This window comes from Callionymus lyra, chromosome 11, assembly GCF_982586985.1.
Source record: "Callionymus lyra chromosome 11, fCalLyr1.hap1.1, whole genome shotgun sequence".
NCBI classification, from domain to species: domain Eukaryota; kingdom Metazoa; phylum Chordata; class Actinopteri; order Syngnathiformes; family Callionymidae; genus Callionymus; species Callionymus lyra.
Window position 1 is genome coordinate 22525893 of NC_141828.1, and position 25433 is coordinate 22551325.

At 39.6% G+C, this 25433-nt stretch overlaps 1 protein-coding gene across 1 annotated transcript; it reads left to right on the plus strand.

The window, feature by feature from the left end:
• Window positions 1-4382: 4382 nt before the first annotated feature.
• Window positions 4383-25433, plus strand: LOC148069638 (cartilage acidic protein 1-like). The gene is made up of 15 exons (XM_087802441.1): window positions 4383-4460; window positions 7553-7740; window positions 9706-9902; window positions 10067-10203; window positions 13382-13538; window positions 15523-15657; window positions 15933-16075; window positions 20589-20725; window positions 22601-22683; window positions 22860-22960; window positions 23015-23183; window positions 24650-24795; window positions 24862-24904; window positions 24969-25112; window positions 25312-25433. The coding sequence occupies exons 2-15, from the start codon at window positions 7559-7561 to the stop codon at window positions 25431-25433; spliced, it is 1896 nt and encodes a 631-aa protein (XP_087658567.1). The 5' UTR covers window positions 4383-4460; window positions 7553-7558.

Sequence of the window (25433 nt, forward strand, 5' to 3'; positions counted from 1 at the left end):
AACTCTCTTGACTCACTCACATGTTTCAAACGTTGAAGGCTTCCTCTCTAAGATTAAATTAACAGTAAGTCTCTCATCATGACTATGTTTTGAATTTATTACTATATAAAGTGCTTGCCCTTCTGAAATCTCAGCGAACGAGAGGTTACGAGAGCGGAGTCCATTATGATGTAATAATCGCTTCACTCCTCCTCCAGCCAGCTGTAATCAAGCCCCACTTTGTTTTATACAACGAGTCCCTTTGAGATGGAGACTTCTTGATTTGATGAGAGGTAGTAACAAACCGTGATTTTTGACCAACTATAGCAGAGTGGTGGTGGTTATGATAAACAAGATTTAATATCCAGAAAAAAAGATTTTGAGAGTTTGTGTAAACTCATTCTGATGATACAATAGAGGTCCAAGATCTATTTAAGACACACTTAAATCAACACATTAATTGCTCTTCTTCTCATTTTGGTGTGAATGATAAAACCTTTAAAAGCTAAAGGACACCACTTACATTTAATGACTTTTAATCAGCCCATCTTTTATCGACTTCTACTGAGAATTTAGATTTAGATTTTTGAGTTGGGCTGTTTTCCAACACTAGAAAAATGCTAGATGGATCTGGTCACAGACCACAGCATCGATTCTTATGGGAAAGATTCCAAACCCCTTCCTACATTAAAACCAACACCTTAAATAAAAACAATCTGTCCTGTAGTGTGAGAGACTGAAGACCCGCCAGTGAGCAATGAAAGTATCGAACACACGACCCTGTCTGTAGGTTTTTAGAGCGTGAGCGTTGACTTCCAGTCTTTATCTTAATTCGACAGCCTCAAACTCATCTGCGCCGACATGGAAATGATGACATTCTCTCCTGATATTTGCATTACTTGAGTCACGGGCACCTGCGGGGGGTTTACAACACCAGATCACAGACAATAACAGTAAAGACGGAGGAGCCCTGCTTTATGACTCCGGCACTTTGAGCTTGAAGTCTTCCAGCACCAGTGAGTTTAAATTATGGAGGCAGACGTCCTTGGGATGTGAACATCTCATTTCAGCAGCAGGTTGCGCACGGCCATACACACGCACATGCCTCGACGTACACACACTCATCGGGGGTCTCTGGGAGGCTGGACCCAGTGGAGCATGATATAAGAATTATACATCTGGCAGCAGTAAACCTGCAAACTCTCCTTTTCTTACGCACACAGACACACACAAAGACACGCACAAACCGGTGGCTGTTATGAGACAGAACACTAACTTTCGTCTCATCACTTCTGCAGAATTATTTATTTTGTTTTTCAGGAAGCGTATGCAAATGTGACAGTGCGGCTTTATTCCTGTTATTCATCACCAAGAGCTGCGACAGCTCCTGACTTATCAGAAAAAGAGGCAATTCAAGAGTTTTATTGGTGAGTTTTCATTTTATTATCGTCTTTCGAGGCCAGGTTATACTAAATACCATCAGAGAAATTGATTTTTTTTTTATTTCAGGAAAATATGTGTTGGTGTTTCTCTCTTTGAAAATAATTGACAATTAAAGTAATTATTGATGACAGAGGTGTTGACAGATGGTCACCAAAGCTGCAGCTCATTCACTTTAGAAACATGTTGTTGCTCTTGACCTATATATGGGAACAAGCCCCTCCCCTCACCTGACCTGGCTTCTCTACTCTAGCAATATTTAGACACAAACTTCAAGCTCACCCTTTCAGGAAGTATCTTGCATCACTCTGTTGTTTTAGCCCACTTGAGGTTTTGCAGTTTCTTTGAATTCTATATCGCTTTATTGTTATGTAATTTTGACCTTGTCACACTCCCCTGTGGCCTCTGACCTCTCACTGACAGCACCAGACGAGAGTTCGCGCTCTATGACAAGATAAAGGAGAGCAAGTGATTAACAGGGAATGTTGGTGAAGCTGCTCCTGCTTGTGTTTGATGGATATCGATGCAACACTTTCATTGATTGATCCAACACACTCATCGTTTAGAACCTGTGACTCGTCTTTCATCACCGGAGTGGCCTTGTTATCTGATGGAATGAGAAGGAGCTATCCAAGCATGTGGAGGCTCGTGCATGGATGTGTCCGCGGCTGATTGAGCTTCTCGTGAGGAGGATGAAGACGCTTGTCTTTGATCACCTTTAGCTCATCGCTTGTCCTTCATGGGAAGCTTCGTCCCAACCATGAAGCTGTTCCTCTTCACCGGAGGATCAATTCCTCGCTAATCTGCTAACCATGATGTGAAATCTCTCAGCTGTAACGTCCCTCATGTATTGAAGCGTCGACATTAGGATTTTTCTAAAAAATTATCTATATTGTAAGCTTGTTTTTAGCAGAAGATGCCAGGCCATCAGCGTAAAGCAGCATTTCGAAGAGCTGAGAGATTTAGATCTTCTGCTAAAAACAAATATAAAATATAGACTTATTTTACAATTCCTCATGTAGAGGATTAAATTCAAGATGGACGTTACAGACGGGCAGTATGGAGGTATCTTTTTAAGTTAGTCTAGGGCAGCCAATCAGATGACATCTGACTTATTGTTAAACTGAACCACTCTCACCAAAAGCAGTCGTGTTCTGTGATCGATGGGCGCGGTGCCTTGAATTACAGAATTGCTTTGAGTTTGATAATTATTCTCTTGATACAAGTACATTTACAACTTGATTGTGCTAGCCCTCTAAGGGTGAGCAAATGAACCAATGCTTGTTCAACTGCTAATTAAAACCTCTAATTTTAAAGATTGATGGATTCAACTGATGAAATATAATAACATATACATCTTTTAATATGTTGTATTGTGTAGTATTGGCTACTTTTGTGTCAGGTACATTAGCATACATTGTACATTTAAAGGGCAACTAATGTGTGGATTTAAGTGTGTCTTAAATAGATGTTGGACTCTATTGTACTCATCAGTATGTGTCTGTTTGTACAAAACTCTCCTTTCATTGAAATATTTACATTAGAAAATGCCCACTGGAGATAAATTCTTGTTTACCATAACCACACCCACTCTGCTGTGATTAGTCAAGCATAGAGGTCTCCACTTCTAAGCGACTCGTTGTATAAACAAAGCAGGGCATAATTACAGCTGGCTGGAGGAGGGGTGATGCCATTATTATATCATGACGGACTTCGCTCTAATAACCTCTCATTCGCGAGATTTCAGACGGGGGAGAACTTTATAAAGTAATAACTTCAAAACATGGTCATGATGAGAGACTTACTGCATCTTGGAGAGAAAGATTCAACATTTGAAACATGTGAGTGGGTCAGTAGAGCTCTTTTTTTTACATTAGTTTCCCTTTAATTAATTCTCAATATATTTATGAATTAAACGTTTTTCAATATTGTTTTAGGTAGATGATTTTTTATTTTTTATTATATTAATTTATAGGGAATTCTTGAAATCTCCTTTTATAGTGTTGTTCTTATGCAAGGAAATGTAGTTATTTACCTGGAACAACAAGTCAACACAATGCCAAACAGAAATAGATAGATAGATAGATAGATAGATAGATAGATAGATAAATAGATAGATAGATAGATAGATAGATAGATAGATAGATAGATAGATAGATAGATAGATAGATAGATAGATAGATAGATAGATAGATAGATAGATAGATAGATAGATAGATAGATAGATAGATAGATAGATAGATAGATAGATAGATAGATAGATAGATAGATAGATAGATAGATAGATAGATAGATAGCTAGATAGATAGATAGATAGATAGATAAATAGATAGATAGATAGATAGATAAACGTAATCGTTCTGATGATATTATTCTCCCCTTTAAAGTCATCAAAGTGTCTTTATATCGGTACAAATGAGTGGCTCGCCTTGGGTTGGACACATGTGCCGTATTTGGGGTCAACCACACAAAATACATGACATGATGACATTACATGCAGCATTGGATAATGAACTTGCAATTATGAAAACCTTCAATCAAACCATCTTTTCCAATTTTCTTTTCATTTTATGGTTTAAATTAATTGTTCACGCTTAGAATTGTATTTAGAGGACTAGATTCAAATTTAAACCTCTCAAGGTCCAATAAATAACGATCAAAGCTTAAATCTTCATTTAAAATAATTTAAAAAAAGCATTTTTAGGACGACACACATTGAGATGTGACTGAAAAGATGAGTCTAAAAAGAGAGCAGCCTCAGCACCTGCTCCGCCATGTAAAACCTGAAGCCACGCCCACGGCCTCCCCGTCTGCTTCGCCATTGGCTGATTCATTGAATATTCTCCTCGCCGTGCGTTGATTGGCTCCCATCTCGGGTAATTTCATAAAGCCTTTGGAAGTTGTGTAAAGGGGAATAAGTGGTGGTAAAACCCTTGAGATAACCGCGGGATCCAGCGCACAATTACCCGCCGACAGCAGCTCTCTCGACGGGGTCAGTGGTCGTCACTGGTGGGGGGATTCAGAAGGAGCGCGCGGCTGCTGTAAGTAAAGCGACTCCTGCAGGAGCCTCCTCCGGCTGCAGGACTCCTCATCTCCGCTGGGATCTGCTGCAGGACCAGCCCAGATAAAGTTGTTTTTTTACTCCGTATTTCTGTTTCAGAGAAACACTGGGACTTGTAAGACGATTTAACTTGATTTCTTATAATAGGATTTGACATGCGTTTATTTAAATTTGATTTTTTTTTTAAAAATATCTAAATGAGTCTGTAAAAGTTTACACTTATTTATTTAGAGCTGACTTAAATTCAACTCGTATAGTTACGATTTTTAATGGAAGGCAAAATGTTTTTGGTTTTATTTAATCGCAAAATATATCATGGGGAAATTGTTATATACGGGATGAACTATTATTAAATAATAAAACCTAAAAAAAACAAACAAACAAGCACGATCTGCTAAATTGTAAAGTGCAATACAGTTTACTCGTTTTTTGCTTTAAAATATTTTGTACTGGATTCGTTCAGTTTTATTCTTTATCTGGTTGTAGTTAAAATGTATGGTTGATATTTTAATTCTCTGTTTGAAAACCATCATCTTTTATTGCTTGTATGCTAATTTACACGTGGTTTTAATTTCTTCTTTCATTTTATATTTAATTTGAAAAGTTCCCTTTCATTTAAATTCCATGGTTTATTTTAGATTTGCTGGACTCTTAAATTGTCATATTTTGATAAGTACAACTGAAGTGTGAAGTAGCTTTGGACGTAGTGTGAAGATAAGTTTAAGAGGTCATTGAGGTGTGTGTGTGTGTGAGGGTGTGTGTGTGTGTGATCTGCAGTGTCCTACACAGTGAAAAGCTCCTGAAAAGCTTTTCTGAAACTGAAGATGTTGCTTATTCTTTGTCGCAGTGCTATCAAGATAGAAGCTGGGCATGATCGCTCTGGAAGGCACATGCTGATGTTGCACGCCGGGGTAATGGCCTCCTAATGCAGGCATAAATAAGCAAATCGACAACCTGACTGTCTCAAACATCACATTTTCAGATGTTTTTTTCCATGGTGTTTGACCGCTCACCTATAAATAACAGTCTCTGAAGCTCCCTATGACCCTTTGTGACACTATTCAATGACTTCAATAACTCCTGGCACCATTAACAAGTCGTTCTAGTATAAGTTGCTGAGCTTTTGGACGATAAATGCAGGGGAACCAGCATGCCCTTGGCTTTTATCAGCAACCTCTCTTTTTTTTATCTTGAAGCTGCCAATTGATGCCTTTATAGAAATCATTTAACTTTCACCGTTTCGAGGTCTCAAAGTGATCCCTGACGCAGTGGCACCGCAACTATCTAGTACCCATTAGTATGGACATCACACAGTAGCTCCCCTTATTTCACTTAACAACACGATCCGTCCTCTCATCCTCAGCAGGTCTTTTGAGTAAAATATAGGCATTTCTCTCCATTCCTTTTTGCTCGACACTTTATTGGACTTTTTTTTTTTTTGTTTCAAATTCGTCTGTTCACCTTGTTTGCGGTTGGCTGCACCTATCTTGTGAGACGTGTATGAGCAAGTCTGCCCTTTGGTCGCCTGAAAGTGTTGAGCTCGTTTGTCATTACATCTCTCTCTAATGGGGAGAAACGGCCTCTTCTGAGCTCCCTGTGCTGTGAATTAACCCCCGTGTTAACAGCCGCTGTTTGTGTTGGGTCCACGAGAAAGATGGAAGAAAGCGATGATGGAGTTGGCTTCACTTCATCCTCAGTTTCACTAGTTGTTTTGTTTTAGAGATAAACAAGTGTTTAAATATTACATATTACATTTTTTTTCTAAACATTTGAAACAACATCCTTTTTTATTTTTGTAAAGTACAAGACTGAGTTAAAACTCACACTTGAATCTTGAAAGTCATAAACATACTGTATGTCACTTTTCAAAGAATTAGGGGAATATAGGAAAACAAACAATAAATAATCTGAAGCTTCTTAGTCTCTGCCTTAAAGTGATTGTTTAAAATTCAATTCCACTCACTTTCAACTCAACCTCATGTCGACTAAGGGTTGAGCAGTATGGAGGTATTTGGGTGTTTTTAAGTGTCTTTTTGGACGAAGATGAAGACGAAGACAACTGAGCTCCAGATGCTACATTAAAATAAACAAACATTTCTGTCTATAACTCTCAAAATGAACAGATTACTCTGAAAATAATCCCAACTCTTTATGAACATTAATGATTATTCAATATATAACCAAAGTACCACAAGAAAGAAAACCCCAAATCAACATTACAAGATGTTTAAAAAGCATTTTTCAACAGGCCCAAGGGCTACTACTTTGGGGTCTATGAACTACATGGTGCACCACGTTGGTGACCACATTGAATAATGTTGTGTTATGACAAAGTCTATTTTAGACAATAAGCCAAGATAAATTGAGAAATAATGCATTTAACACGTTTTTATTTTTTTATCTCTTCAACCAAAACGTTCAACCCCTTGAGTAGTTTTTAACACAACACATTTTTTTCAATTCAATTTTCAAACTGTTGTTGACATGTTACTTTTAACCCATGACCGTTATATTTCATCTTGTTACTAGTTACTATGGAATTACTAGCAGAAAGAATGTCTCCAAAAGGATTTAACATAAATATTAGTTTACTGTTTGTCCATTATCTTCTGCTATTGAACAAAACCCTCCAGAAACCCAAAGAATGTGATTTTAAATGTCATGTGAATTAACAAGATATATTTTGTTGATTGTTGTAAATAAATAAATAAAGCAACAATGAAAATTGAGATTCATATTTAAGTGGTTAAAATCATTAAAATGACCAATCATCTTCTACTTATAGCAAATTAATGCAGAAGAGATGTTTATCAATTCGGGTTGGTGGTTTGAAAAAAAATAAAATTAGAAACACCTGTGTTTGACTCGATTTTAGTCCTAAATAAAGATTTTTTTTTAATTTTTGCCCACTGGCATCACCCAAACATTCCAGTATAGATTTTCTATCCTGCTTTCCTTCATCAAACTGCTAAATACTGCTGGTCTTAGTGGTTTCTCTTCATGTGGAAACCAAAAATATTCCCAATGATCCACATGTTGACCCTTGTATCTGGTGTTTGTTTCATCTCCTAGGTTACCATGTTGTGGTTAGTCCTGCTCCTGTCCTCGTTGTCCTCGGCCCAGAGATCCGAACCCATGTTCTCAGCGATAACCAGGGCCGTCCTTCCCCCCGACTACGACAACAACCCCACGCAGCTCAACTACGGCGTGGCTGTTACCGACGTGGACGGAGACGGAGACCTGGAGATTTTTGTGGCGGGGTGAGAAGACCCTTCCTAATAGCCTCTGAATCCTGAGAGACCGTTGAGCCAAATTAAAAGGTCTAATGTGTAGAGAATAACTGCAGGTGATGTCTAACTTTCACATGGCAGCTGAGTCATGAGGTAGCAGACAAAGACAAAAGAGATGATGATGTTGCCCTGCAGTTCACTCAGCTGATGAAAATAGATGTGATTGGATGGCAGCGGTTTGGCAAGTTCCCTCAATCCACTGAAGCAGCGCAGGATTCCTCACGGACTAACAGAATCTAGATTGATGTTAATGACCATGCATCATAAATGTCCTTTCATCAGGAGATTCAGCAGGTATTTGAGTGTAGGACGAATATCAATCTGGTTTTATATGTCTGTGTGAAGCTGTCTTCAGGTTAGAGAGGGTTCAAGCAGAAAAAAACGACTATCAGCCCCATAATGCACTACAGCAGTTAAAGTTTTCAATCTTCCTGATGAACTGGAGCCACATGCTTTCTCGGTATTTGCAGCAAAAATATTAAACACATCAATTTTCTTTAGCTCATTTTTTCTTTTCCTTGATTGCTTTTTCATATAAAACATAAAGGTAATCGTTTTAAAAATGCATTTTCAAGATCTTTCTTCCCGTCTTCATAAATTCTCTCATCTCCATCTTTAAGTCCATTTTTTGTCGTAGATACTGAGAAATCTACACTTCCTCCTGAGCAGGTGTAGAGTTTGTGTAAAGTCAAGAATGCCCTTGAATAATGTTTGAAAAAAAGATTTGAAAAGAAAAAAAACACATTGGTTTTTCGGGCCTTTGGGTCAACTTGACCCAACAACAACAGAAGGGTTAAATAATTTGAACATAAACAGGTTTATAATCCATATTATATTCATAATTGTGAATTATCTGTTTGAATTGACCTCATAGATACAAATTCTGTCTGCATGATGAATGTTTATTAAAAAAAATAACATTAAATCATAGCTTAAATAACAAAAATAAGTGAACAATCCTCAGTTATTTTTTGACCGTGAGTTCACTACTCCTGTGACTGAAGTGTTTTTTTGTGTGTTTATTTTCCTCCAGTTTCACGTCAAATCATTTATGTACCACCTGTAATATGTTCTCTGTTCTACAGTGGTAAGATTAATGGGCCGCGGTAAAGTTAGTTTGATATTGAATACTCGCTCAAGAACCAGCTGAATCTACTTACGACGCATGCCTGACATTGGATCACTGGTGACGACCGGTAGAACTTCCAAAAGCCTCTTTAGCTACAGCGGTTCGTCTGTTAGTATCTGATCCATACATTTATTGATAGGATAGTTATGTTAAGATGATTAACAGCATCTGACACATCCCTGCACTTTGACTGTCCAACTCAACAACTAACAGAAGAAAATATAATATACTTTTAACTTCAATACCAACTCCACTGTCTATGTCACTTTGTTTATTTTATTTTATTTTATTTTTATTTTTATTTTGTTTATACTATCGTTATATTCAGCTACTGTTGTTGTTATTTAATGCTATCGTCCTCTTCTGTGTGCTTTTTGGTTTTCTCTATTCCTTCTGTGCTACTGGAAAACAGAAATTTCCCTGAGAGTGTCATCTCAAAGGGATGAATAAAGTGCAGTCTAAGTCTAAGTCTAGGTCTAAGTCTAAGTCTAAGTCTAAGTCTATGGTCGGATATTAATACTAATTACTCCTTAAAATAAGCTGCTCTCACTTTTTGGATTAATCAACACTTGTGTACAAATGTGTTTACGATCAGATTATAGTGTCACGCCTGGTTCATGAATCTGGAGATTTACTTGCGCTTCATGAATAAAACCCAAAGTGACCTTTTTGGAAAGTAATGGTATGGTTTGTCCCTGTATGCTAAGGCTATGTAGAATTTGCTCTCTGAATTGTAATTTCTTATTTTTAAGATTCTCTGTGTTTTTTCTGACAAACTTGATGTATATTCATTGATGCTTCTACAGCTACAATGGCCCGAACCTCGTCTTGAAGTACGACAAGCAAAAGAGAAGACTTGTTAACATAGCAGTTGACGACAGAAGCTCCCCGTTCTACGCTCTGAGGGACCGCCAAGGCAACGCCATCGGGGTGACAGCGTGTGATATTGACGGCGACGGACGAGAGGAGATCTATGTCCTCAACACCAACAATGCATTTTCTGGTACAGTACAAGAGAAGTGACCTTATCAACGATCCTAACTATACATTTGTGAGAGTCTTTTTTCAAGCTGTTTCTGCACTAAGGGAGCCGATAAGAACATACGCTAAACGTGATATTTTGTTGTGTAATATCTCTGACTCACAACGCTTTTCTCTGTACCGCAGGACGGGCGACATATTCTGACAAACTCTTTAAGTTCCGTAATGGACGCTTTGAAGATCTGCTCAATGATGACATTAATGAGCACAGAGACGTAGCCAACCGTATGGCTGGGCGCTCAGTGGCCTGTGTGGACAGAAAGGTAATACACACTCGCAAACTACAAGGCTACAAACTACACAGCCACACACAAACTCCCCGGAGTATCTTCTGCGCACATGCATGGATGCCTCTGTTTGTTTACCAGTGATAACTCATGCTCTGCCTACGCCGCCCTTCTCAGCATGTGCTATGACAGTTCATTTGGGGGAATGGTGTGCTATTTTCTCTCCTCTGTCCATCGCGCCAGTGTAATTACAGAAGCCAGGGCTCGTTTGTTTTATAGAACATCGTACGAAGGGAGGAGTGATGACTGCACATCGCCTCTTTTTCCCCCCAGCATTTTCTTTCGGCTTGCTTTCCATTGTCTTTCTCCCTCCTCTAGTTTGTCTGACTGACTCCTCTCTGTCTCTTATCTGGAGGATAAAGAGGGTAATAGTTGGATGGGGGACAGTGGGGATAACAATACCCTGTTTTCCAATCGAGTCCCAACTCAGTGAACACCAATGGCCTGTGTGGCAGAAAAGAGAGGATGAATACATTTTCCTGTTGATGAGCCATTTTTATTCATCTGTTTGGTGAACAAGACACATGAGGTGGAAATGGTTTCATGTCGTGTGAGGAGCTTAGTCATCCAACCAAGTAGTGCTGTTTTAATAAAAAACATATATGCGTTAACATTTAGTTAACAACAAAAAAAGACTCCTTAATTCTATCTTAAAGGAATTCTTCTGCAGCACCCTTTTACTTCTCCTATTTGTTAAGTTATTAAGTGCTACAATCATCTTAGGAATGCTCCTAAATGAATTGTTTATCCAAAATTCAAATTTTACTTATTTCAACTCACTCTCATGTCGACTAAGGGTTAGTAGTAATCATTGAATAGACAATGATGACTATATAAGGAGGTGAAGATCAGTGGTCCCCAAAAAAATTTTTCATCGCGGACCGGTTTAAATTTTGGCATTATTTCCATGGACCAGCCTACAAATAAAACAAACAAAAAAAATAAAACAATTTTCACCATAACGCCAAGTAGGCGAGAAGTTGTTTTTTCTACAACAAGATGATCCCATACAGAGGTCGTATTTTACTTCCTTCCACTGCTTATTTTTTTGGTAAACTTAAAAAATAGTATCTTGACATATCATAAGTCACAGGCTTATATGACTATGGAGAAAATCCTGTCTTTTTTCCCAAATTAAAACATCTTTAAGACTATAGTTCGGTGAGCTAACTTCAGGCATTTGGCAGATGAAGACTCGGCTGGTTGGTATTTACAATATCAATGTTACTTTATCATTAGTCTTGCCTATGTTGAAGATTGAACATCATATCCCACTTAAAAGCATCATTATCAAGAAAGAGATTTGGTGCAAAATGTCACAAAAAGGTAGAAAAGAGCCCTTTTTGTAGAAGAAAAACTGACAAGATAAGCAAAGACAGCCACGGTCAAAGTGAGAATCATAACACTAAAATAGGTAAAGGTTTATTTATAAAAATACTGAACCAATATCGTGAAGTGAAGATTTTCCCTGATCTTTTTTCTGCAAACTTGTACTTTTACTGGATGCTTGAAGGTGACATCCGGACGTTATTCTTACACAAACTAATGGAGGTTGCATATCCAGAGATCTCACGTTGAACTGATTGATGGCTTTTCTCACAAGCAGGCAGCCTGTAGTCCCTGACAAATGATAATGTTGAAGGCTGGACTTCTTAGACGCAATGGTTTTGGGAAAGAAACAATTTAATCCTGCCAAGTATTAAAGGAAAATGGATGAGGAACGGTTAGCGAAGTCTGCAGCAACATGCACCAGCAGAAAACCTCAGTGGCAGAAATTAGCCTCGGGTCAAAACTTATTGAAAAATCATTGACTTTTAAGATTGTTAAGGAACTGTGGATGGCCTTTGGGTCTTACTATAAAGCTCAGTCTCATTTTTTTTTTCTCCTGAATGCAAGTAAGCCAAGCGGTCTCTAGATCCACTACCTCAGCAAGCCATGACATGAGCCTAGATGACATTTACCACACATTCACCCCTTAAAAAACTGTAAGGGCAACTATCAAACAACACCTTCGTGTGTGTGTGTCTGTGTGTGTTTGTATTGATTGAAATATGTTCGGCCTGGTGGGAGAGCTCATTGGAATCAAGAGTGTAGTCTATTAGCATGGTTCCGTCTGTGAGTTTGTGTCTGCAGGGACTCTGACTGATAATGGAGTGTGAAATTAATCTCCGAAGGGAAGCAGAAGAAAAGGAATAGGGGGAGAACAAGGGGGCTAGGAGGAGTATGTGTATGAGGGGATTTACAGAGATGGAGAAGAGCAGACCCCGGAAAAAAATAGAACTTTCCGTATATTTTGTTTATGTTACTGTCAACAAGGTAAATCATGACATGATCATTAGTCACATTAATTGGATTCCTAGAGAGGACGCAGATATCGAGGAAGACTGATTGGACCTTATGACGGAAGTCTGAGAGTCGCTGTGAACATCTGGTCCAACTCAAAGAGTGATTAGACGGATTTAATGGTCATAATCTTTCTGTACTTTTTCAATTTGAAGATGCTAATCAATCGTGGAAGAGTCTGGTTCTTGCAAGGATTCTCTATCTGCTCCCAGTTATTGTTGTTACATCACAAATCTACTGACATCCCAACTTTAGCAAACACACTTGAGGGATAGTTCACTCAAAATTAAAAGTTTTCATTTTCTACTCACCCTAATGTTGATTAAAGGTTGGGATTATTTTCAGAGTAATCTGTTTCTTTTTAAGACTTATAGGCAAAAATGTTTGTTCATTTTTAATGTTGTGACTCCAAAAATACACTGTTAAAAACATATAAAATACCTCCATTTGTTTGAATGAGGATACATTTGTAGCTGGAGCTGGGAGACTGGGATATACAAAATAAAAAAATATAAAAAACAGACGTAGAAGTTTTTCCAGAACTATTTTTAATGTAGAGCTTCAATGGACGTTACAGATGAGCAGTATGGAGGTATTTGGATATTTTTAAGTGTCTTTTTGGACGAAGACGAAGACAATTGAGCTCCAGATGCTACATTAAAATGAATAAAAATTGTTGTCTATACCTCTAAAAAGGAACAGATTACTCTGAAAATAATCCCAACCCTTAGTCCACATGAGGGTGAGTAGGAGGTCGTGTTTCAAAGTTTGTTTCAAAAATTAATCATGAAATCGGATCATTTGCCCTCAGGGATCTGGCAGATATTCCATCTACATTGCGAACTATGCTAGCGGCACCGTGGGTCCTCATGCTCTCATCGAGATGGACCAGGACGCGAGCGATCTGTCGCAGGGAGTCGTCGCCCTCTCCAATGTGGCCGAGCAGGCAGGAGTAAACAAGTTCACCGGTAGGTGTGCACGATCATCCCGCCTCCACAGTCGTCTGATTTACACATATGCAGAAGAGCACATGACCACAGTGCCTATCAAGCTCCAAATATTGGACCTCGGTGCAGCAGAATGGGAGCTGGAAAGGTGCCAAGTTGGAGAATAGTGGAGTAGAAAAAAAATCTGATGATGATCAGTGGTGTGAGAGAAGAAAGAGGGTTGTAGTGAGCGCTTTTAGCCGCGTCAGCTGTTTACTTCGGTCAAAGTCATGGGGGAAGAGAAGGACGATGCAAACATATATCAGACTACTCAACGGTCCAGAGATGACATCTATCACACCGGAGTGTTACCTCGGCTCCACCGAGAAATATGTGGACACCATTGTGTTTTATATATACTCAGCCGAGCCTTCAGACGCGGCCAGTGAATTGATCAGTGAGTTGAAAAATCGCAGAATCTGATGGAACGCTGCAAATAGTGTGCGCTCAGTTTTTGTCAAATTGAATCAATCGGAACTAGCTGATCAATATAACAAACAAGTTTGATGGATGACCTTGAAGATTCTGATTAAATATCTCCTCCTTCGCCCGAAGTCGTCTCCCCCGCTGCACCGGCGTCCTCCCCTTCCTTCCAAGAGACTTCTCCCTACTGTACCGAGCGAGAACAATAAATGACAAGATGATTGATCTCATCATATTTTGGATGATATGATCGTGAATAACACTTAAGTTCTTTTACGATTCTTGTTATCGGCAGTCATTGAAAAGTCCTTGGGTTTTTTAATACAACTGAGTTTTGGTAATGGTTGGTGATTTTGTGCTTAAGTGTTTCGTAAGTTCATTTTTATTGCTTATAGATTATTGATCATTAAAGTTTTCATCAGAAGAGATGGCGCGATTGAAAGATAAAGGTGTAGATTTCACAATCTAGATTCAGAGCGAGGCTGAAGTAGAGAATAAGAAAGACTGAATTTTGGTTAATAAATTAAGATTTTCTTGTAGGGTTGATTAACGTCCTAAGAAGCTGGGATTGGCTCCAGCCCCACAACCCTAGAAAAGGAAAATTTAATTTTGCTTTTAGTTATATTCAGCTGTGATGATAATTGTGTCAAATGTCCAAAAACTAATGCAATGGCTATTAAAACGTCCAAGCCATTTTTAGATGTTGCTTTTTTTCTTTTCATATCAAAGTCTTATAAATTCTAGGTAGACTTTAATAAATAAAAGATGATTTTAAGCAACATCTGAGTATATAAAATAATCTAAACGTCTTTTTATGTGGTTGATATAGCAGATCAACTTTTTCTACCTCCGTCTCTCTCCCATCAGGAGGAGAAATAGTTTATAAAAAAGATCAGAATCCAATAAATCCACATGACAAGAGCATCCACTGTAAATTAAAAGGGGTGACATCAGGACCACAAGGCTGAGAAGTGAAGAGTATCGGAGTGTTTTTTCAGCAGTTGTCCTCCCCTTACTTGTCAATGGAGCCAGATTTGTGGAAGCTCCAACCTCATAACTCTCCCCCTGATACATCCCTCCTCTGAGCTTACCTCTCCTCCCATCCGTGTTAGAATTGTTCTTTCTTTACCTCATGCAAGAACAAGGCGACATGTTGGAGTTAATAAAACTTTGCCAAAGTGTATGTGAGTGTATAAAAAAAACATCAGGAAAGGTTTTGCTGAAGTTACAACTGAATCTCAGTCAAAGCGAAGACGATCCTTTCATGAGGTAATAATTACAGTCTGGTCAACACAAAGACTTGCCAGCGTGTTTGTGCTGAGGGATGTTTATGTGCCCGTGAGCGTCTGTGTCAGCAGAAAGACCTTACCCTGTTTGGAGTAAATGGTCTGGAAAGGCAATAATGATCAGTCCACTTCTCATATGCAGCTTGATTGCTGTCCTTGCCCTCTCTCTGCTGCCTCAGTCAAAACCTTCTGTCCTGTTCTGTACTTGACTCTGGTGTCTTTCCCTCCCCCCACTTGTTTTTACTTCAACTGGACAGGAGGACGAGGCGTCGTGGTCGGACCTATCGTCAGTAAAACCTTCTCTGATGTGTTCTGCGACAACGAATACGGACCCAATTTCTTGTTCAAGAACAACGGAGATGGAACTTTCAATGATGTTGCACAGCAGGCAGGTAGGTCGGTGGTGGCTTCCACCTAAAACACTAACTATACCAACCACTTTTTCCAAACAAATGTGGACTTGTTAAATATAACTTTTGGGACTTAAAATGTTGAAACTTTTAGTGAAATTTAAAAGGAAATGAAAGTATTTGGTTATGACTTTATATGCTATTGATCAGGTTCACCTAGAGGTGACTATAGAATAATAATTGTTGTCTTATTCCATCAGTCCATCTGGTCTTATACTGAACATTTTTGCATTGTTTTTTTTGTATTTACTTTGTAGGCATAGAGGACCCCATGCAGCATGGCAGAGGAGTGGCTCTTGGAGACTTCAATAGAGACGGCAAGACGGATATTGTATATGGAAACTGGAACGGACCTCATCGTCTCTACATGCAGCTGAACAACCGCAAGCACAAGTTTAAGGTTCCTCTCTCCTACTATAGATACACTAGTGACATAAGAGATGCAAGTGTACGTGGGAGCTGTATGTGGAGGTACCAACTCATGGATAATTAAATACATGAGTCTTTGGACATACCTTAATTACAGGGCCGGGTCTAGGCAGGGGCAAGAGGGGGCCTGGCCCCCTCAAATAAATGTTGTGCCCCCTCAAACTTACATGTAAGTAAGAAAGTAACAGCACAATGCCCCCTCAATATTTGTGGCTGCCCCCTCATACATGCCTGTCTAGACCTTTCCCTGCTTAATTATGGTACTTGTAAAAATGAGCTGTTTCAGGAGACAAAGACAAATGATGGGGGAACATTTATCAGATTCACCAACTTACTGGGTTTAGCTGGAAAAATGTTAAAGTAACAGTTCAACCAAAATTCAAACTTCACTCATTTTCTACTCACCCTCATGTCGTCAAGGGTTGGGATTATTTTAATCTTTTCCTTTCTGAAGTTGTACATTAATGTACATTCATTGTAATGTAGTGACTTGAGCTCAGTTGTCTTTGTCATCATTTTTGTCCAAAAGGACATTTAAAAACATCCAAATACCTCCATACTGCTCGTCTGTAATGTCCCTCCTGCCCAAATGTCTTGGTCTTGTTTCCTTATCGACCTCCAAATGTCTTGGTTTTGTCTCAGTCTCAACCCCACTAAATGATGTTGTTTAGGTCTTAACCTCCAACTCTATTGGTCTTGTTTCGATCTAAACCTCCAAATGTCTTCGTTTAGTATTGGTCGTGTCCCAGTCTCGGTCCAAAATGTCTTGGTCTTGTCTCGGTTTCGACCTCCAAACGTTTTGTTTTTGTTTTAGTCTCAACCTCTAAAAGCCTTGGTCTTGTTGCGGTCTGGATCTCCAAACGTCTTGGTCTTGTCTCAGTCTCAACCTTGAAATGTCTTGATCTTGTCCTGGTCTCAGCCTCTAAATGTCTTGGTCTTGTCTCAGTCTGGACCTCCAAATGTCTTGGACTTCTCTTTGGTCTTGATAAAGTCTTGATCTTGGTTTTAGTGGTTCTTGACTACAACACTATAACATACATTTACTTTTCAGAGTATTTTGAGGCCAGCACTAAATCCCTGGCCCTGACGTTCCACCGCTAGTTAAACCAAATGCTCCAACAACAACAACTTAAGAGGGTTTGTAATCTCACGATCAATGAGGAGACACGGAACTGTAAAACCGTCAGAGGTGTGGTGAGATAGCATCTGTCTCCTCTGCTCAATATCAGCGTTGTTTGAAAACAGCCAGGCGGTGATTACTGACTCAGTAGTCAGGTCGTCCACGGTGAGTTTGTGTAGCTCAGTAACCCGGGACGGAGTGTTGCATGTAAATCTAGCTCGAGCCTCAGCGATCCAGCCGTCAGCGCTCATTCTTTCCAAAAGAGATAACTGTCAGCAGTGACATCTTTACGGTGGTCACATGAAGGGTTAATGTGTGACGCCGTGCCCTCGCCGCCCTCCGTCACTCTGACAGCCACAGATCACAGATTAGAACAATATTTTCTCCCCGTGTGGACCACTTTAAAGCTCCCTATATGCCAGGCTGACCTTTGGCATGTATAATGAAGTAGTTGTATCAGTCCAGTAAACCGCTAATTAAATTGGGCTGAAACAGCAGCCTGTCTGGGTGCTGGAAAGTGCCGATTAGGCCTCTTTGTGCTTTAATTAAAATCTATTGCAACACTTTTAACACATGGATACACAAAACACACACATACTTTGCATTTAAATGGAGGGAAACTTGTTAATTTAACACGATAATTCAATTTAGCGTTCACAAAATGATGGTGCAGAGTGAAATACTAATTGATGATCATGTACTAAGTGATATTTTTTCATTCATGATATTTTGATTTCTTTTTTATAATATTAATCAGCTTCTCTTTGGAGCCTCACCTCTGAGCTCTATTTTCTGTAAACCCAACTACAGATGCTTTTATATAGTGAAGCCAATTTCACTGAGCCCACATAATGCTGCGAAGGAAGCTCATAAACATGAACCTTCAAGTTGACCTCATGAACCTGTGGTTTAGTTGTTTTTTTTTAGGTTTGATTCCACTTGGTTGTTTCTGTGCTGCGAGGGAAAGACAGCAGGTGTCATCACATCCATCTTGCTGCTTATACAGTGGTTGTAAAATCATGACGCTGCTGTCACTCGGCCGTCCCCTCTCCTTCACCTAAGCGGCAGAAGGTCACTATAGGATGCTGCAACCTCCTCCCTCCCTCCTGCCGCTTTATGAGCCTTATAATTACAACAGTGTGTAAATAATGGAGGGAGGGGAGAGCTGCTCTATAACTCTCTTCTGACGTATCAATGAAGTTGTTTCTGATACTCAATCCTACATTGACCTCAAAGGTGCTCATTTAACAACTTATTCTTAGATTTCCATCTGGCGACCAATCAGTGTTTGACTCACGGTGATGATTATTGAATTGTGCAGCGGAAATTGAACCAATGACCTAAAGCTTATGGGGGAGGTTTATTTCTAGTGCCTGAGCTCAAACTTGTTGTCGATTGACAAGTGTTGATGAGTATTAGACGGCAGCAGGTCATAGAGAATTATTTGTCCTGACATCTATGCAAACACTCATTTTCTACTCACCCTCATGTCGACTGGGACTTTTACTTTTTAGAGTTATAGACGAAAATGTTTGTTCATTTTACTGTAGTGACTGGAGCTCAGTTGTCTTCATCTTTATCTTCGTCCAAACACACACTTAAAAACATCCAAATACCTCCATACTGCTCGTCTGTAACATCCCTCTTGTATTGGAGCCTCGACATGATGAATTGTTCAGGAAAAAGTACAACAAGTCAATATTTAAGCTCGATTTTAGTGGAAGATTCAAGGCCATCAGCATAAATCATGCGCACTGAAACGTGTAACTGAGATACTGGAAGTTTCCACTACAAAAAAAACTTAAAATATAAACTTATTTTATTCTTTTTGGAAAAATTTCTAACGTCATGGCTTTAATACAAGATGTATACACGAGCAGCATGGAGGTAACATTTATGCCTATAACTCTAAAAATGAACATATCAAAAAAGATTCCAATTAAATGTTGCGATTGGATAATAAATCAATACATTATAAGAGTTGACACTCTACTATCACTCGCAGAAACTCAAATCTGAAAAAAATGATTTTGCAAACATGTTGGAGAAGGAGCTGAAGATATGTTTGGTTCTAACATGTAAAGTGAAGAAAGTGGAGAACAGAACATTTATTGCATTGAAGTCAGGTTCACCAAGATGCAGAAAAGGAAGTGACAAATTTGGAACGATCTGCGCTTTTCCTTGAATTTCTCGAACTCCTGTGTTGTTCTCAGTATTATCTTGATCTTTAAAGTATGTACTTTTTTGGAGTATTGTTTTGATTGTTTAAGCGCTTTGTGACCCTGGTCTCGAAAAGCGCTATATAAATAAATATTACTTACTTACTTACTTACAAATCATCTTTATATTTAGAAGTTGGTCAGCAACAGATTAGTATCTGTGAGTTAGGTGGAGCAGATAAACCTCGTTTTCTATTTGTCTAGACCCTGCTGCCGATACACTCATATATTTTCTCACATCCCTCCTTATCTCTTATCCCTTCTAGTAAGTCAGGGCAGAAGAAAGTTCACACCAAGTCTGGTTCTGCTTCAGGTTTCTGCCTTTAAAAAAAAAAAATCCTCGTCATTGTCATTCATTGGCTTTAAACTTGTTTATTCTCCTATAGTTTCTTTTACTGTCTTGAGATAACTCTGCTATTATTGACACATTAAATTAAATTCAAGATTTGTTTGTGTTGCCCAAAGTTACCATTGCTCAGGTCAGAGTCAAAGTCAACTGCAGTGAAGAAGATTTACACCAGAAAATATGAAAAATAATATAGTAAGGATTTTCACAAAATTAAGTTGAACATTTTAAAAAAAAGATGAAAATGTTGTACATGAGAATGTAGGCAAGTGTGATAATGCTGAATTTAAACAACAAAGGATATTTAATGATCAGAATTTGTAATAATAATAAGTATAGAAACTAAACATAATATTTATTGGATATTAAAACCAAGTTATGTGGTGGATACATTTTATTTTTTAATGACACTGTGGTGTGAAAAATACAAAATGAAATAATTGGGAAATTATTATATTTATAATTTTAAAAATACCCATAAAAAAATAACATTTTTAAGGGAAAAAGAGGAATATTTTTATTTATGGACTACATTTTTTAAACTTATTTAAAACAACATTTCCTTTTTGTTGTCAATAAGCTTGAAGGAAGTAAGCTGTAGCTTATAAAACTCATCATACAATAGTGAGCAAGAACAGGTGTGAGGCAGACAAAGGAACCACTAATTCTATAAAACCAGGCCTTATCTAGTCATGGGTCTTTCCTCCCAATATATGATGAGCTGTTTAGTCACATGACGACCTTCAATCAAGCTCCTGAACAAGAAAGCAAAACCTCCTAACTGCTTCTGTGTCTTCAGGACATCGCATCCCAGAAGTTCTCAATGCCATCTCCGGTCCGCACCGTCATCGCGGCAGACTTCGACAACGACAACGAGCTGGAGGTCTTCTTCAACAACATCGCCTACAGGGGTCCTTCTGCCAACAGACTCTTCAGGTACGGCAGCCACACCTGTTGCACAGGTGAGCCTCGACGAGCAGCTAAACGAGCCTAATGAACGCCTCGTGTCACGATTTTATATTCCACGCTGCAGCGCGGCAGCTGAGAGGAATTTCAATTTGACAGTCAGGGATATTATCTCGTCTGGCGTCCGCCTCCTCCTCCACACATGAACGAACCTTTCATTAAGACGGTTTCCAGCATGGCTGCAGTTCGCCTCGTAATATTAATGAACCCACGACGTGTGTCAATTGTTTTAACTATCGCTAGCATCAAGTGTGCCTGGCTGGATGATAAAGCTTTATCTTGAACAGGAAGTGAGTGATGAGGGGTCCCGGTGGCTCCGGCTGGGCCCTAATAAATATCCCTGTTAGGCTTCACAGGTTCCTGGACCAGAATCCGGACATAGCAGGTCATCGGAGGAGAGATTGTCTCTCTTGACAGGATGATAACGTGACGTGGGTCACTGCTCGCCGCTGCGTCTTTGTCCTCTGTGAAGATGAATGTGTGAAGCTGCAGCCGAGTGAGCGTGAGACGCTCTTGTGCAGGATCTAATTCATTCAGTCCAGCTGATCAATATTCATCAGAGGAGAGAGGTTTGGCAAAGATCCGCACCTTGGACCGAAATGAAAATATGATTTAACGAAGGTATGAGGCGGACATTCAGTCGAGGTGCTCTCAGAGGTCAGGGGACACTTTTGTAACTTATTCAATCTTGATAACAGCTGCTCAATAATGACCTCAAACACACAAGTGATAGTTGGACCAAAATTCAATTAGGAATTTTTCTGGAAAAACTGATATAATGGAAGGTCCCAGTCAAGTTTATATTCATTTAAAACAGATTGCAAGTGTCAGTGCGCAAAATTTACGCTGATGGTGTGGGATCCTCGCTAAAAACAATCTTAAAAAAGAGACTTGTTCAATTTTCTTTGGAACTATTTTTAATGTTGAGGCTTCATAACAAGATGGACGTTACAGACGAGCTGTATTAAAGGAATTTGGATGTTTCTAAGTTGCTTTTGGAAGAAGATGAAGACGAAGACAATTGAGCTCCAGTCGCTACATTAAAATGAACACACATTTTTGTCTATAACTCTAAAAAGGAACAAGTTACAAATAATCCCAACCCTTAGTCGGCACGAAGGTGATTAAATCAGTGAAGTTTGAGTTTTAGGTGAACTATGACTTTAATTATTTATTCATTTTCTATGCTGCTTAATCCCTTGGGGGATGCGGGGGGGCTGGAGCCCATCACAGTTTATTATAGCGAGAGGACACCTATGGACAATTTACCCCTAGTTCCAACCAACCTCTGTATGTTTTTTAACTGTGGTAGGAAACCGGAGTACCCAGAGTAAAACCACGCAACACGGGAAGAACATAGAAACTCAAGAGAGAAAGGTCACCTCCCGACCTTGAAAGACTTTTACCAACTAAAGGAAAATCCTGCTGAAGCAGGTGAAGAATCCTGTGAAAGTGATTAACTGATGATTTGGGTTTCATAAATTAATAAATTATTCTACTTCTGCTTTTTACAATGTATTTTGTTTTTATTTTATTTAATTTTGATTCAATATTTTTTACAGAACATTTAAGCAATTTTGCTTCATGTAAATAATATTATTTTCTCTTGTGAGATATTTGTCAATACAACATAATAAAACAATTGACTAAACATAGTACTACTATAAAGGTTTAAAAGTCAATATAATTAGTTTCATCTGTACATTTATTTCTCACTGGTGACAAAGTTTTTTCTTCACACTTCACTTTTCAAAAATTTCCAGCAGGCATCTTCAGAATTATTTTCAGATAGAATTTTTAAAACTTGATTCTGTAGTCATTCAAACAAGGGAACCTCTGTTTCAGGGTAAGCAGAAGAGAACATGGAGACCCCCAAATAGAGGAGCTGAATATCGGAGAGGCGGCTGAACCAGAAGGACGTGGAACAGGTCAGTGTGCACGCTTCCATTAATAAAAGCCGCCGATAGAGGGCGGCAGAGGTCCACTGCAGCTCCTGCATCTCACGCTCCTTCATCAGACTCGTTCCACACAATTTAGTCACACCATTAAATCCCGGTGATCATATTTCCGGATAATTAATTTGACTGTTGTTCTTAACGTGCAGGAGCTGTGGCGACAGACTTCGACGGCGACGGACGTCTGGAGCTGCTGGTGTCTCACGGAGAGAGTGCAGCTCAGCCCCTGTCCGTCTACAAAGTCAACCAGGTGTGTGGGCAACGTGCTGTAACATGGTGACCTCTGACCTCATCTGTCCGTCAGGGGGCCACCAACTCCTGGCTGCGGGTGATCCCGCGCACCAGGTTCGGGGCGTTCGCCAGAGGGGCCAAGGTGGTGGTGTACACCAAGAGGAGCGGCCCCCACACCCGCATCATCGACGGGGGCTCTGGGTATCTGTGCGAGATGGAGCCAGTCGCTCACTTCGGCCTCGGTGAGTCCACGAGAATCACAAACAATCTTTTTTAAGTTTTTGAAAACACCCCAACAATTACAACAACAAGTAATTAGTCGTCCCATCTTCTCGCCCGGACATCTTTGGATCTCCTCGAAAATTGGAGACGAAAACAGGCGACTAGGAATAAAAATGTACTGAAACAACACGATCAGCAAACTCTCTGAGAAAAACTGACTGCTGTAGAAGTCAAGATAGATGTCATCATTTTTTAAATGTAATCGTCAATGACTCACTCACGTAAAAGAGGCTCTGATTTCATCTCCTCTCTCTCTCTCTCTCTCTCTCTCTCTATATATATATATATATACATATAAGGATATGAGGATATGTTCTCGATCAGGCCAAGAGTTTGCAGTAAGAAGGAAACCCTATGGTGGCTCTGAAGGTCAATTTTAATTGTAAAACTATGGTACTACGTAAGTCATCAATATATTGAATGACTGAATAAAAAAATAAAAAAAATTGAAATGTTGTATTCTTTCATTGTTTAATATTTAAAATATATAAAAACATTTAATTATTTAAAAACATATTTTTGTAATGACTACAACACATACAGTTTGATATTCTAATTCCAATAAGTTAAAATTAATTTATACATTTATTTTTATTTTTATTTATAGCCTTTAAAATTCAATATGAAACATTTTTAAGTCTTTCAAATGTGATATAAATGTTGGTATAACTGTGCCATCAGAAAAAAACAAAAATAAAACCTTTCAAAAAATGAATTAAACATTAAAACGTTTACATTTTTTTAATTCAATATTTCAGTATTAACAAGTACTGATATACTTCCATATAAAACTACAACAACAATGGAACAGAATTACAAAAACCACAACAGCATTGAATCAAACAGCTTAACGTTAGACACACAGGTGTCGCTGAAGCTTCGTGATACACACACTCCAGTTTTTGCATGACCTGAATTTGTATGTTCTTGTTGTTGGAAGAAGTTAAGTCCACACCGCCGACCTCTCTGGCGTGAGACACTTTGATTAAGAGTTGAAGGAGCTCACTTCGGTTCACTGAAATTGGTTAATGACTACGCCAGCAGCTCAATGCCGCTGTAACACTTCATTATCCGAGACAGTTGATAACTGCTGGGTCATCAAGAAGACACACACTTACACAACAACAGCACCTTCCTCCTCTTTAAAGCAGCGAAAGGTTGAGCTGAAAGCACAGTTTATCTGGGCGTCAAGAGGAGGAGACTTTATTGTCTTTAGTGAGAGGTTGTCTCGTCCCCAGGATGAACTGGACCGAGATCGAGGAAGGTAAAAAAGAGAGTCAGGCATGGTGGCTTGTCAGAAGAGAAATATAGGTTAAACTCAGTTACAGACAGGTCCAAAGGTTTGGACACAAGTTTTCATCCAGTCTGGCCTAGGAATGTCTTGTCAAGTAATGACTTGCTTCGTGATTGTTTTGGGAACGCAAAGGTAAAGATGTTGCTACAAACGTGGAGGTGTACTGGCCTGACGGGAAGTCGGTGGCTCGACCGCTGGAGCCGTCCGAGATCAACTCGGTGCTGGAGGTCCAGTACCCGAAGGACGAGGAGGAGCTGACCACAACTTTGGAGGTCGAGGTATCAAAACCTTGAACGCCGCCCCCTTTAGTCCGCCTTCCAATGACGCTTACTCTTGTCTTGCAGTGCGGTCACGGGTTTGCGTTGAACGAGTTTGGACGGTGCACGGGTAGGTTGTTCTGGTGTCCCATATATATATACGTACCTGTCCTGAATCTGTCCCCCATGTGTAGACCAAGATGAATGTACCCAGTTCCCATCTGTGTGTCCCTCTGACCGCCCCGTCTGCACCAACACCTACGGCAGCTACAAGTGCCGAGCCAAACGAAGATGCAACCAGGGCTTCGAGCCCAACGACGACGGGTCGGCTTGCGTTGGTGAGTGGACCTGGTGCCCCTCTGTCTGTCTGTCTGTCTGTCTGCCGGTCTGTCTGTCTGTCTGTCTGTCTGTCTGTCTGTCTGTCTGTCTGTCGGTCTGTCTGCCTGTCTGCCTGTCTGTCTGTCTGTCTGCCTGTCTGCCTGTCTGTCTCAGTCGTGGTCTCTGCTAACACGCTTTTGTGTTTCTATTCTGCTGCAGCCCAAGTTGCCTATTTTGGAGGCGCTCACTCTTCAGGGGAGCACAGACGGTCCTGCCTCCCCCTCTGGCTGATCTCCATCTCAACGCTTCTGTCCCCTTGTCTCCAGTGTGGACCTCTGTAG